We start from the raw sequence: 15,663 nt of genomic DNA on the forward strand, positions 1-15,663 counted from the left end.
AAAAATAACAACATTCAATTAATGACTCCTAATGTGCACTCTTATTTACTCATTGTTGCTAAGATCTGGGATAACTTTGAAGGACCATGAGGCAAAGCCTTTTAGCACTTCAGTTCTGCCAGTGCCAAGTTTAAAGACAAGGTCTCCTTGGAGGTTGAGCCAAACCTTTCAGGCCCACACTATACTATACTACTGAGCAGGTTGGTGTAGCAAGCCCTAAAGTATGCTTTGAGACCAATAAGTTGACAGAACACTGGTTATGCGTAGCTAAATGGATTTTAGACTGCAGGAAGGGTCTAAAATGTAATATGGTAATGTGAACTAGAAAACTTCCAGAAGGGGTATGTCTTACAGAGTTATCTAGTGTTTCTCAAGCTGCTGGGTGCGGACAGTGGGAGGAAGAGAAGAGATGTGGAGGCATTCTCGGGACTTGGAGTTGTCCTGGGTGGTGCTCCAGGGACAATTGCCGGATATTGTGTGTCCTCCCATGGCCCACTGAATGGAACGTGGGAAAGTGTGGGCTATGGTGTGGAACATGGGACATGGGGTGCAGCGATGCCCAGAGATGTACTCACCAGACGCAATGGATGTGACATGATGATGGGGGAGAGTGTTACTGTGGGGGGAGTGGTGGGGTGGGGGTGGTGGGGGTGAATGGGGACCTCATATTTTTTGAATGTAATATCTTTTAAAAAAATGAATAAATTGAGTAGAATCTGGAAAAAAAAAATCACTCCTTTCTCCCCCTATCCTTCTTTCTTTTCCTTGCTCCCTACCTCCTTTCCTCCCTCTTCCTTTTCCTCCCTTGCTTCCTTCCTCCCTCAATATATATTTTTTAACACCTTACAGGGTAGCTGTTCCATGGAATCTATTGTAGGATTAGCTCAATTTTCTAGAGTGTAAACTAATGAGGCCCAGGCCACACAAATGTCTACCCAATCCTGTTCTCTGTATACAGGCTGCATGCTTAATCCCAGCCAGCTGACTTGTGAATGTGGTTTTAGTCCCAAGGAGCCTAGGAACAAAACATAAGGTCAGCCCTATGGTTTGCCACTTATGTATAAACAGGCCAAAGCCTTCTTAAGCTGCCTGTGGCTGGTACACTGCTTTTTGCTATTTCACTAAAAGCAGACTGGAATACTCAATGTATTTCAAACTTCTTTGAGAGACTGACAGCTAAGGGCAGTGATCTCAGAATTCTTTCTCCCCTCTCTTGCAAACAGGATTAGCTCTAAAAGATAGCAGACAATTGCTGGTTCATTTTTAGATCACCTATAATCAATCCTACCCATGATACCAGGTACAGCTAAATAAATGTTTGGAATATAAAACATTCTGTGTATATAATAGAATAAGAAGGCAATTTGCCAGCACATATTTAGGTATGTACAATACTATATAATAGATGCTTGTGACAAAGAAAATGTTTCAATTTCTTAAATTATTTAGTAAAAAATTATTAAAATGCAAATACTAAAAGGATATTTTCATAACAAGTTAACATGTTGAGAAATATTATCACAGAACTGTGATGACAGTAGTTTGTTTAATTCATTTAAAAAAATATTTTATCTTTTCAAATGTTGCACAGATTTTCTGCAATCTAACCTCCAGGTGGCAGTAAACCTAATTAGCCAAAAAGTAATCCTGATATTTTATTTCATTAAAAAAAAATAGTTTTTTGTATAGCTCCAGGGACTAATCTTCCAGATTACTTATATTAAACTAGTGTTTTCTTGAAGAATGCTGACTTTGACAATTCTGTTGCTGGTGGTGCCAAAATAAACCAGATCAGTTTAGATTTCTACTAACTTACAATACCATTTATATTGCTATAATACTGTTTAAGAATTTTTCAGTGAACAAAAAGTATATTTTTATAGCTCACTTTCCATCATCCTGACAGAAATAAAATCCTCTGAGCAACCTGGAGGGAGTGACTGTTTATTAGAATGAATCAGATCCTTCTAGACGAATACACTGATGATAGGAAACCTATCACACATCATTGGTAATGCCTTTTTCTGGTATACATCGTTCCAAAGTCAGGGAATACATGAGGATAAAAATCATTTTTTGCTTTTTCAATTTTAAGTATTTCTTGGACAAAAGAAGTTTAAATATAAATATCAGAATCTTGTGCTATAAATTTGTTGCCATGGCTTAATTTCAGACTATGAAATTTTGATTAAGTTCAGATTTAGTGTTGTAATTTTGAAGATGTGATTTAAAGATACTTTGACCTGTTTGCTAATATAACAGTGACTAGTAAAACCGCACGGATACATTTAAACTCACCAGCACACAGATTTCCATGGTGATACGGACAAGAAAAGTCATCCTTTTCGCAGTATTTTCCGTATACTTTTCCAAGCTTGATTTTGTGACAAAAACATTTCCCACAAATACAAACTCCTCGACCACTGCAAACAGGTTGATCTTTGTGTGACTTGCAATTATCAGCAGGAAATTGATCTTCATCAAAATGACATTTATTCTCATCACACTGGAAACAGGTGGCATCTAGAGAAGTTTCATCTACACACTTTGTTTTAGGTCCTCTGTTGTCATTACACTGACAGCTGCAGTTTCTATGTATATGAATTTTAGTGGTTTCATTGAAACCAATTGGCTTGATTATTGCATAGTTTTTTCCTCCTGTGACATCACAGTTTTTCATTGTAACTGTAACATTAAAAAGAACCTAAAGTGGGGGCAGGGGTGAGAAATATATTTGTTTTGATTACTTTATTTCCAATAATATTTCTATTAACATTATTTTGAATCAATAATATACCATCCTACATAAATAATATTTATATATCACATGTGTAATCCTTTCATATATAGATGTAACATCCTGTTTTTAACATAATTTAGTTCCTAACTAGACCTACCTAGACCTAGACCTTAAATTACAGGGTTATTGGCCCTAGAGACAGAGCTAATAAGCCAAAGTAAAGAGCTGTTCCTCTAGTGGTTTAAAACTTTGAGATGAGATGTTCAAATGGACAATTTTTATTTTGTTCCTATTTTCTAGAGGCCCAAGTAAAGGTTTAGTTTATTCATGGTGTCAATGGACGGCAATGTGAGGCTTGCTCTGATATTACTCAAGGGGAAAGGTTTGGGACACTCATTCTCATATCTTAAGACCTCAATATAAGATCATTTGTCTTTGTCTCAGAGGGAGATGACAGGCCAGAATTAAGGAGCTGGGCTGGCAGGAATTGGTTTCCCTAATGAATTTGTAGCTTCTTTCTTCTCTCAAATTTTTCTTTTCCCCTTAATTTCCCTGCCCCCCACACAATTGGTTTAACATGTCTGTATTTGCTGACCCACCCTACCATGCTCAGGGACTTCGGCATATAAGCAGGTTATGTGGTACCCCCCACCCTCATGTTGGACTGATATCCATTACAACTTAAAAATAATTTGTGCTAGCTTTTTGTATTGCTATATATTGTTAAATTAGTGCTATATTTAAAAGACTCAAATATAGATTTATATATTGGTCTCAAAAATACCGGGCAGTCACATTAACTGTCTACCGCCTCATTACTGCAGTGGTCTTTGTACTCTTATTTGGAGTTAACATGATGAGCACTTTGCCACGCAATTCCATTCATTCAATCACAGATAACAATGCTAAAAATCAATTGCAGAAGAAATACCAAGAAGAAGAAGCCATTCCAGCATTGAGATATTCCTATTAGTGAAGTAAACCAAATGTTCTTTCTTGCAGTCAAAGAACTTAACACCAAAATAAGGTGACCAAATTTATGTCACCATATTAACACCAAACATTTATTTATAAATTTTTGACATAAAAATTTTGGCCATAATTATTTTGACTAGCTCTCTTATTAATAACCAGTATTGAGATGTCTAAAAAATATAATATACATTGAACTTCTTTTAGATTAAGTTCCATTAATATCATAAATGTCCTTAACAGAATAAATAAAATCCTATATTACCATACATTAGACTTTTAAAAGAATAAATGTCAGTATAACCCGGGAAAAAAAGGAATTAGGACTTAGAGGTATTCTCATAATATTAAACTCAATACAGTAGTGCTTCAATTGGTTTTTGTCATTTAGAATGTTAAGGATTAACAGATGTGTAGGATAATGCGGTCCCTGCCAGTACCAATATTAGGGTAAAACGTAGGGTTTATGTAAGTAAGAGGTCATATAACTATTCCTCAGAGTCAAACTGTTTATTCTATTTGTTTGAAAAGTGAGGGAAAAACGGGATGTAGACAAAGAAAAAGAAAAAAATTGAGAATTAAAGAAAGCCATTCTGCCAAAACCCAGATTGTAAAGGAAGGACACAATCTACTTTTTCAGAAAGTAACTTTTCTCTATATTTAATGGAAGACAAATATGTATTTTGAAAACTGGTATGTGATGACTTTTGAACAAAATCCAGGGAGTGATTATAGTGCAGCCTATAGAATGAGAAACTTACAATAATTAATCTTAAAATATACAGCTTGTTGGAACAAGTATACTACCCACAGATTCTCATCTTTCCAAGAGGGAAAAATATAACTAAAGAGAAAGGAAGATTCCCTTTTATTCACTTTTAAAAGCTTTCATTTCTCTCAGTAACTTTTTCTCTCTTTCTATATATAGCTTGGCATTTAAAAACTTAATAACATCATAAAATCTTAGTAGTGGAAAAAGGAGAATTAGAAAGCTTGTAGTCCAAGACATTCATTTAAAATGAGGCAAGAGATGACTCAAGAGGTAAATGATTTACTAACAATCACTTTGCCCTACAAGAATTACCTTTAAAACCACATTTCTTGCATTCAGTCTCTATTGTGCTGATCCTGGGAGAATCCATATCTCCCCTAACCTTATTTCCTGATGCTGCTATAATTTGGGACTCCCTTTTCAATTACTTAACAGCCATTTTTTGTTAAATAATGCTGTTCGTCCTTTTTTACTGTTCTTAACAAAATTTCCTACCTCCTCCCTAGATTATGGAAGAAAGATTTTGGAATTTTCAGTCTTTGTCAACTGCTCCACTCCCTTCATTCTTTCCTGTGCCTATTATTTTGATTTCACATTTAATCTAAGAATTTTCCAATTTGAAAGTAATAAGGCACTATTATCATCAAAGTACAGAAACTTTTTTTTTTTTGAGGAGATGTGATTTCATATCTATACTGGCTGTGACACCTAAGTTCAAAGTAACATTGACTAAATAACTAAACTATAATATTAATTTATTATATTTAGTTTAATTTGAGAGTTTGAGGGAAGAGTCAATAGTTTTAACGAGTAGGAACTTTCAGAATAGACAAAATTACTATGATGTTTAGATCTTGGAAAGTCAGTAGTCATAATGGCTTGATTTTTCTGTGAGGAAGCATGCCAAATAACGTAGTGAATTTAAAATGGGAACAAGCACATCCACATACTTCGTCATTACTTGTCACATTTCTGCATCCATCTGTGCCTGGCTTTCTGGTCCCATCTGGACAGATGGCGGTAATGTTAAAATAGATGCCTTGTACCTGGTTTTCCACCTGAACTTTCACTTCTGAAATGAGTTTCTGCAAAGACATAGTTTTTAAATTATGCATTTACAGCAGTTTCAAATGTAAACAAGAGTCAAGTTTATTAATCATCCAAGATTTAATTCTTAACTAAATCAAAGGATGAAGACAACAATGCTTCCACATAATGGCCCAATTATATTTCATATAAACACTGAAAAATTATACTATCTGTATTTAAATTGCTCTCTTTATATATATTTCCATGACTATTTTGATCACTTCAAAGGTGTTTTTCACTTCAGCCTGTTATAAAAATAACCTCTGTTAGTTTTGTTATCCAAATATACTTATATTTTATAAGATTTAAATAAAATATTGAGAATACATATATCATCATGGAAGGTAAATCTGGAGACTTTAAAAATCTGGAACACATTCTAAACTTTACAGGTGCTAAAGAAACATTTCAGTTTCAAAAATGTTAGACGATCATAAAGGTTATCATGCCTAATTGATACAGAATTGAAAGGTAAATATTGGGAGGCTCTTTCTATACTGTAAGCACAAGAATTACCTACCAGATATAGTACTATAAAATTCTCCACGAATGGCCCAGGATTTTTGTTAAGGCCCTGGGGCTTGTTTGTCTCAATCAGATTTGGTCCTTAATATCAAAATAGTGCCTCACCCTGGTGCAGAAAATCACTCATTTATTTAGTCACTCATTTATACATTCATTCAATTCATGAAATGCCAACAATGTATCAGGCGCATGCTAATTTCTTCATTCAAAATCTATAAATTCCAAAAAATCAAGCCCCCTTAAATATATACTACAGATCTCTGCATTTTGTCTCATCAAACTAAGAGTCTACTATAGGCAGAAGCTCTTAACTTGTAAACAATAAGGAGAAAGAATGACGTATGAACCTAAAAAAAGAGAGTAGCAGTGCATGAAGAAAAAATAATTTCCAAAGGCTTCCATTTCCTTAATTTGAGTAATTTTTCTTCTTCAAAGATAAAATCCACAGAGATGCATGCTTACTAATTCATAACTGATAATGGAATTTGGTAATAAACCTTTAGAACAAGAAACTTACCTAAAATTCACAAATTTCATTTGGATTAGATAGGACTAGGTCAACCCCATTTTTAATCTCTAGTGAGCTCAATACACTTTAATCATTTAATTGAGTAATTAGAGCAAACCAATAGAAATATCTATTAGTATATAAATGGTGCTGATAGTTTGACAGATGAGAAGAAAATATCTAACACAGTGAGCATTCATAGCTTGCTCTTCTGAAATTCTGCTTCTCTAAAGTCCTTCAACTGGTTAGGGCAATGTTTTTCAAGCAGGGAGTGAAGACAAATGTTTAACGTTTTGCTTAGTTTGGGGATTTAGAAATTAAGCTCCAAATATAATATTAAGCTTCCTTTTTAATATCTAAAAGGTACTGGGGCAGAAATTTTTTTTTTCTGATGAGGAATTCTTCAATGAATTGTGAATTGTTTCTAGTGAAAACAACATGCAAACTTCAGAAGAATTTTGCAAATGTAGAAATGGATAATATAATGAGAGAATCCAACTTCAGGAGATTAACTAGTCAGAGTTTTTGTTAAACATACTACTATTTTTCCATTGCTTACATTTGCTCAGAACTATGATGAACTAAACATCATATGTGTATTCGAGGCCAATAAACATGAAACCAAATGCTGCTGTCTCGAGGCGCCTCCTTGTCCATTGCTGCAGTCTGACCCACAGGTAAAAGATTGCTAATTTATTTACCTTGTTTGGGGATAATACACATGAGTTCATACTTTAAAATTTAGGAGGACTTCTAACACTGTAAGCTCCTTCCTTATTTGGATTAGTTTTGGGAACAACCTACTGAAGGGGATGAATTCCACACACATTTCATTTTCCTTGATAAGAAGCTCCCGCAGCCCTAATGTTCTTTGGGCAGCCTGAGAAAGAAATGTAATTTAAGATGCTTTCCCTTACTTCACCCAAGATAAGTTTTTGGACATAAAAAATTCTTTGGCAAAAAAAGTCTAGTAAGATTTATTTTCCTTTTAAAAGAAAAAAGTTTAAACAAGTTCTTCATTTTATATTCTGTGTCTACTTCCTGCCTTTCCTCTGGTACCCAAGTTAAAGGGCAGGTGCTGACTGGTGAGGTTTTTCTGGTTGCCTTGGCTACCAGTTATACTATTAAGCTCTACTGTGTTGGGAAGGGAATCAGAGAGCATTATAGGAAGTGTGGCTTTATCAATGGCCCAAAAAACTCAAAGTAGAATAAAGGATATCTTTGATACCATGAAAAACAGGTGGCAACAAAAAGGGAGAAATACCTGGTTCCTGATTCCCTTCCCAACTAACATACTAAGAGCATGAATTTTTTACCTTGTCTTACAACAGAGAAGGTTATGAAATTTCTTAGAAAGAGGTACATTCAATAGCCATGATTGGGTGATTCAATGGCAATTTGATTTGGAAGGAAATTTAGATAGCTTCCAGCTAAACCTCATTTTATTGTCAATGCTACAACTGAGGACCAAAAGGTGAGATGACTTTCCCAAGAAATAGGGTTAGTTAGTGGTAGAGACAGGGCTAAAACCCAGTTTCCTGATACCTAATCTAATGTTTTTCCATACTTCTCTCAAGATAATATGGCACTAATTATATTTTGCCACAGGATACTGTTAGTTAAAAATGTATTTTGAAAAAATTGTGTATAATATATGCATACCTGATAGGCTTCTACTACCAAATTATTGAGATTTGCAGCTTTTGACTCTATTTTACCAGCAATGGTGCCAGGCAAGAGGGGCAGAAGATCCTATAAAACATATAATTACATTTGAGTAATGACAATAGTATGCAATTCAGCAATCAACACATAATTTTGTAGCAACCTGTGGAAGGTGAGACATTACGTGAATCAAAAAATATGACACAAGAAAAATACAAACAACCTAATAGGGCAGCCAAAGCATATACTCTTGAAACAGTAGTGTTTGTATGCATACGTGGTTTGTGTATATACTTATTACTTGCTGATCTAAAAATCCAATCCAAGTACATACCAGCATTTCCCCAAAATATCATCCATGGAACACAGTATCAAGTATTTTAAACATAAAAAGGGTTCTGAGGGCAAATAAGTTTGGAAAGTTCTGCATGTGGTTTCTTCCACTCAGACTCAAAATGTAATTTTGCATAGTAAAGGTTCAGAGAAGTCCTGCAATTTGGAAATAATTTAACATTATTTAATGCAGCATTCCATAACACTTCTTTGATTACAAATTTATCAAATAATACATATAAATATTTTACAGAACTACTGTTCCATGGAATGGCCTTTAGGACATGTTGACCCAGACCAGAGGAAAAATCATTGTCTCTAGTGGAAGTCTCATGGAACAGATATTCTTGATGGATAGTACTTAAAAATGAGGGAGATGATTCTAGGTATTCCTAGGGAGCAAAGGTTTCAAGGTTTATGTAAATGGCAGGCAAACAACAGAGAAGAAACCAGGCTGACTAGAGTTAAGGGTGTATATTTAAGGAATTGGCTTAGGAAAAATCTTCAGAGCCACGATTCACTCCATTCAACAAGTATTATTAACAACCAGCCACTAATTAGGCACTAGCAATCTGATATGCCAAACTGAAAGGGAAATGTATCACTTACAGATTTTTAAATTTATTTATCTAACCTTTTTGAGAATCTTTTGAGTATGACTTTGGAGAGGCTAAATCACCAAGCCATATAATTTCCACCATGAAAAATCTCACAGGTATATAGTGACAATTTCACAGAAAAATGTACATGTAAAACATCAGAGGTATATACAGACTCTAATGAAAGAGATGCAAAGCAAGCATCTGAGGGGCTGGAGAAAGACAGATGCCCTCACATGCCACACAGGGCTTGATCCTCTATGGGAGTGCTCAGGTCACATTTATGATTTAAACTGGTCATCCTGGCAGCCAGGTGGAGGATGGATTTGGAAGATTAGCTAACAGTCTATTACAACCCAGACAAAGTGACTGGTTAAAAAGATCTATGGGCAGCCAAAATAAGTTGCAAGGGTATACAAAGAACTATAGCAGAGCTAGTCAGGCTTTCAGAACTTGCTGATTCTTACTTTGCACTCAAGTCAAATAATAATAAATGTGGATCGATAGATTATCTGTCAGTGGTAACTTTTTAAAAGGAGTAGGGAGAAACTGCTAGAGCCAGTAACAGCATCAAAAAATAATAAACAGCAGAGAAAGAGGAGGCAAAAGCTATGAAAGGCTGCATAAAAATTCAAGAATCAATTATTCGGCTTAGAGGTTAAGAGCACAGTATTTGGGTTTCCATATCTAAATGTGTTCCCATATCTGTAAAATGGGCATATTAATAATACTACCCTCAATATTATAAGCTTTTAGAAGAATTAAATAAGTTTATATTTATAAACTGCTTAAAACTGTGTCTGACAATATTAAGTACTCAATGAATGGAAGCTGTTCCTGTTTTTAATAAATGGTTTGGGCCATTTAATTTGGACCAGAGCTCTATTACTGTGACAAGTAGTGATTGTTACAATAAAGAGGGGTTCTGTGGTATTAAATTTGGGGAAACAGGGAATTAAATAAAGCTTCATTACAGTTTTCTAAGGAAAAAGGTTATATGGTTAAAGTAGTGCTTTCAGATAATATTAATAAATACGGTAGTGAGGTGTGGGGGAAACTGGTGGAGGGAAGCTTTGTGACAGCTGCAAATGGGTCCAAGTATTTGTTGAAGCCAAAGGCCAAGGGTAGTTTCTCTGATGTATCAAAAAATAAGTAAAGAGGAGAGCGGGTGTAGGTCAGTGGTTGAGTGCCTGCTTCGCATGTACGAGGTCCCCTTTACCCTCCTAAAACCGAACCAAACCAAAACAAAACAAAACAAAAGTAAAGAGCACACTGGATACTGTCAATTGGGAGTGGGTATACAGTTTGGGGGTAGAAGGAAGAAGCAAAGACGCCACTGAAAATGAAGAAGACTCAGTGAATAGAAACACATAATGAAAATTCAGGTTCACATCATGAATGTGAACAAGAGTTTCCAGGATGAGAAAATCTAAAAGACTGTACAAAAAAAGCTAAAACAGGGTCACAGAAAAGCAGTTTTATGCTGGGGGATCCATACCAGAGTGGTATAGCTGCTGAATGCCTAGTCTGCCTGTAGGTATCTCCCTGCCCCAGGGATTCCAGGTTTAAAAGGGATTCTTCTTTTTTTTTTTTTAAAGGGATTATTCTTATGCATGATGACTTTGAATGACTCAGCCACTACCATGGCTCCTCTTTGTGCTTCATGGGATGACCTGGACCAGGGGTTCATAATCGTTTTTGCTCCACAGATCCCTTTGCCAGTCAGCTAAAAACCACAGACCCCTTCTCAGAATGTAATGGCAGCTAAAAACCACAGACCCTCAACTAGCATCAAGTCTAACAACTACCATAATTTTGAAGTATGGATAAGCATAAGCAAGTTTTTGAGATTTTCAACTGTAATGTGATATGAAATGAATACTACTGTAATTTATTGCATACATTCAAAAGTGAAGGAAATGCTACATTTCAGTAGATATCAGAGAAAAGAAAGATAATAAGTTGATTATTTTTCAATTCAAGCCTATGGACCCCCAGAAATCTTTCCATGGATCTGTTGGGGGTCAGTGGACCCCTGGTTAAGAACCCTTGACCTAGATCAAATCCAATTACGTTGGTGTAATTGAAAACTAAGGTGATATTCCCCAAACTGAACCTATTATAAAGATATGCACATGGACCAGAATATAAGGAGAACTCTGTACTTAAAAGGTATAGACATGGAGCATTTCTACTGATAAAAATCCTCTCCATTTTTATCAGGCTGTGCTCATGTTTATTGAATATAATGTTCCTACAGCATTTAGCGTTCATAATTGGTTCAAGGTTAACTCACATTGTATTGTACATATTCATAAATACACACTCATAAATACGGTATTAAATTTAGATTGTAAAAAGTAAGATAACTCCAGAATCCTTATTTGTGGTTCTAAGAAATATCCTAACTTCATTTATCAATGCAAACATTTTATTTTTATACTTTGGGAATTAACATACCTTATACCAATGAAACTGTTTTCCTTCAACTGCAAAAATGACATTAATGTTGTTGTCTATTAATTTTTCTGAAAGTTGGCCTAGTGAGGGATGTTCCTGTAATGGATAATGAAATAAAGAGGGGATGAAATTTAGTAGCTCAGTCCCACACATATCCAAACATACATTATGTAGAAAACCATATGACCTACATAAAAATATACTTTCCTCAGAAGGATTACAGTTTTACAAGACATTTAAATAATTTTCAAAAATAATATCAGTATCAACATATTAAGGATATATTATAGACAACAGCTCCAGAATAACCTATAGCTTAGAAAGAAGAAGAGGGCTGAATTCAACATAGCACAAAAAATGTTCAGCACCTCTTTAGATTAACATTGGAGTCAAAATGACATAATTGAAAAGCAATTTAATATTTAGAAATAAAGACATCAGTGACCCCCACATTCTGAGGTGAAATTCAGTAATAACAAATATTAAAATGAAAATAAGAACTTTCTTTACAAGCAGAAAACATTCTTTATGACAAATTCTCAGTTTTATCCTCTATAAAATGGGACTGATATTAATACTATTTACCTTCCACAATTGCTGGGAAGATAAAAAAGATAATGATTATGTATGTGAACTACTTAATGCAGTTCCCTGCACATAGTGGGTACTCAAAAATATCATCAATTATTGTGATTTTTATTTCCAATTGCTTATAAAAGGTATAGATTATGGGTCTTTCAACTTACCATTGTATTGAAACATTTTGACCTATGATATGTTATAAACCTGTTTTGCTTTGATAATAAACTCATGTATAGTCACTGTAACATGTTTTTGTGTTAGTGAGAAAGCTGGGGATGGGTAGGGTAGGGGAATGAAATCTATAAAATTTAACTTAGGAAATAAGAGAAATCCAACAACTACAGAAATTGCTATATCAAGTTATAAAGTGTTATGTAGACATAGTACTCAGTATCTTTTCTGTCTATAAATGCTCTTCTAGAAGTGAATGTCTCAAATAACAACTTCATAACTAGTCACTTCTCAGACAGGCAATATGTATCTCTGCTTGTTCACTGGCTCCTAATTGCATTAGCCAAGGATCATGTCACTGTTCCTAATTACTATCATGTTATTCAAGTTCAGATTACCCTGTATTTTTTTGCCCCCTGCCCCTTCAACCTGCAAAGGTAATTGGGTTTTCTTTAGGGAAAATTTTGCCATATCATCTTGGTTAGTATTTCTGTATTTTGGCAATTATGCACACTTAATAAAAGTTAAATTGACCAGTTTCACTTATAGCCTAACTTCGTGGCCTACATATTAAACTTATATAAACATATATAACAATTAGATTTGTGCTTAAAAACACTATCATTAACATGAGTAATTATAATGTGTCCTTTTATTTCTATGATAATTTATAATTGCTGTGAAAGAAACCATTTTTTATGAAGTAGATTTAAATGTGATATAAAACTAATTTAAAACAGAGGCTTAAAAAGTTTTACCACATGGGTTTTATAAGAAAAATTCTGCCCAGAGCAATTCTTAAAAACATAATTTTAAAGTAAAAGGAAAAAGAAAAACAAAATGTAAATTTTACCAGTTATATTTTTCTTCCTTGTTCCTAAAAAGGAAATATCTTAAAGTAGATTTATGATAGTTTGCATAATATCAGTAAATTAAAGAGAACAAGAAAAGGAAGGGTAAATCTAGCTGTACTGAGAATATTTTTTTAATGACAAAAACTATTTTTCAAACGTTTTTGTTTCAACAAAAAGTAGCCATAGTTTGCCAAGTACTCCTCCATTTTAATTTTTAAAGCCATTCATATTTTCAGGAGAATGTAATCCATATGTGTTTAAGCAGCTTATACTTAGTTCATCATAAAATCAAATTTTAAAGAACAATCCAAATGCAAGCAAGTTTTGGGGTCTTATCAATCTCTTTCTTCCTTTCAAAAACAAGAAGTCCCCTGACGTAAAATTAAAGTCTAAAACAGGGGTTCTTAACCTTTTTTGCTCCATGGACTCCTTATGAAGTCCACACTATACTGTGTATTATTTAATAAATATATCACACTTGCATCAACATGTCCGCACAAGAAAAATGTTCTTTTGAATTTCAATTCAAGCTCATGGACTCCTTGTTAAAGAATCCCTGCTCTAGAACATTCTAGTTTGGTCAGAAGCTTATTAAGAAGTTCAGTTGGATTTTTAAGCTTCAAAGAATACTTTTTGTTTTTTAATCCTAGAAAGAAAATTGTTTTTATAGAAAATTCCAAGTACCTCAAAGCAGATTTTTAAAAATTACAAATGCGGAACAGATGTTTAAATAAACCAGTGTTGACAGCAGAGCTGTAGATTAATGTCCATTTCTGGAGCCCCTTCCCCTTTCCTCCAAGAAGCATATTATCTTTTAAGTGTTTTATCTTTTTTTTTCTCTTTCACTAGCAGGAGAACACACTCCCTTCTCAACCAGCTGTCCTCTTCTGGTGATGTCATTGCTCCTTAAGTCTAACTCCCCCTCTACCTAATCTGTTAAATATTGTTTCTCTGAACTCTGAAAATAATTAACAGAGATAACAGACATTTCAGGGGCAAAAGGGAGAGGCAAAAGAAATGTACCAAGACAGCTGCTAGATAATTAACAGCAAAGGGATTCCTTTCACATTTTTCTTCTTCACTGACACCTTCTCTGTGACCTGTGGGAAGTAACTTATAAATGTCAGAAGGGAAGAGGAGGTAAAGAAGATTCACTGAGAGCATATTTGGTTCAAAGAGATAACTACATAGAGATGCCTGGTAGAATTTTCATAATGTGCATATGGAGCTGAAGAAGAAAAAGAAGTGTTTAGGACTCTCTTCATAAAAGTAAGATTCATAATAAAAATTTTATAAGACAATATAGAAAATGTTGTAATAAGCCATCAATGCCCTTCCCCCAAATCTTGGTTTAATAAGCTACTCAATTATTGGATTATTTTTGACATTTTACTTTTTAGAGGAAAAAGACAACATGTAATCAATCTGATAGGAGAGATTTATTTAGAGTTGAAAATTTTGAATTATGTGTCAACAGTCCAAATCTATCCCAATAATCTATTTTATATCTATATGGCTGTACAGTGATAATGGCATAGACCAGGGTTCTTCCACAGCAGGACCACTGGCATTTTAAATGGGATACTTATTTTGAGGGTGTGGGAGGGCTGTCCTGTGCACTGTAGGAAGTTCATCAGTATCCCTGACCACTATCCACTCGATGCCAGTAACAGCCTCCTCTCCTCATTGTCTCCCAGACCACTAAAAATGTCTCCAGACACTGAAACGTTCGCAGGGGCAGGGGGCAAAATCACTCCCAGGTGAGAACCAGGGACCTGGGACTCTGGAAACAGACTACCTGGGCTTTAAATCCTGGCTGTGCAATTACTAGTTACATGCGCTGGGATCCAATTTCCATGTTAATACTCCTGTCTACCTCTCAGAGTTACAGTGGGAATTAAACGGGTTGATATGCGTGAGGGCTCTCACCTCTCACTCTATAATTATTAAGCCCAGAACAATGGTGACAAAGGGTTCATGTCCTGATTTCAAACTGCTTGGCATCTACCTAGGCTACGATATATGTCCGTGTGACTGCAGACAAGGTTCTGACACATTCAGCGCCGCGGTTTTCTTATTTATATGGTGGAGGTAGCAGCAATAGCTAAGCCTCGTCAGGATGTTGGATGGTGTTGCCTATTAATAAATGGAAAAGACTAGACACCAAAGGACTGTTTAATAAAAGACAGCTTTTAAAAAAAGACTGCTTAATAAATACCTTCTGAAGCCACTAGCAAAGGTTAGCTGGTGGGCTCTCGCATGTGCTTTATTTGACTTGCCTCATTTAGTCTTCTTACCTGGCCTGAAGGCATTGGAGTCATTGGCCCCTGCCAAACAGGGACTCAATTGTAACCATGATGTCCTATTTATTAAAGGAGGCGGAGGGACTCTTC

General features: G+C 34.9%; 1 protein-coding gene across 5 annotated transcripts in view; it reads right to left on the minus strand.

Moving 5' to 3' along the window:
- Nucleotides 1–15,663, minus strand: part of ITGB8 (integrin subunit beta 8) — a 205,334-nt gene that overhangs the window by 129,358 nt on the left and 60,313 nt on the right. For all 5 annotated transcript variants that reach the window (XM_023590364.3, XM_023590365.3, XM_023590362.3 and 2 more), the window contains 4 exons: nucleotides 11,664–11,759; nucleotides 8,269–8,358; nucleotides 5,435–5,569; nucleotides 2,299–2,704 (listed from right to left, as the gene is read on the minus strand). In XM_023590364.3, the coding sequence (XP_023446132.1) occupies nucleotides 2,299–2,704; nucleotides 5,435–5,569; nucleotides 8,269–8,358; nucleotides 11,664–11,759 (727 nt within the window). The remainder of the gene's footprint in view (nucleotides 1–2,298; nucleotides 2,705–5,434; nucleotides 5,570–8,268; nucleotides 8,359–11,663; nucleotides 11,760–15,663) is intronic.

This window comes from Dasypus novemcinctus, chromosome 5 (assembly GCF_030445035.2).
Source record: "Dasypus novemcinctus isolate mDasNov1 chromosome 5, mDasNov1.1.hap2, whole genome shotgun sequence".
Lineage (NCBI taxonomy): Eukaryota > Metazoa > Chordata > Mammalia > Cingulata > Dasypodidae > Dasypus > Dasypus novemcinctus.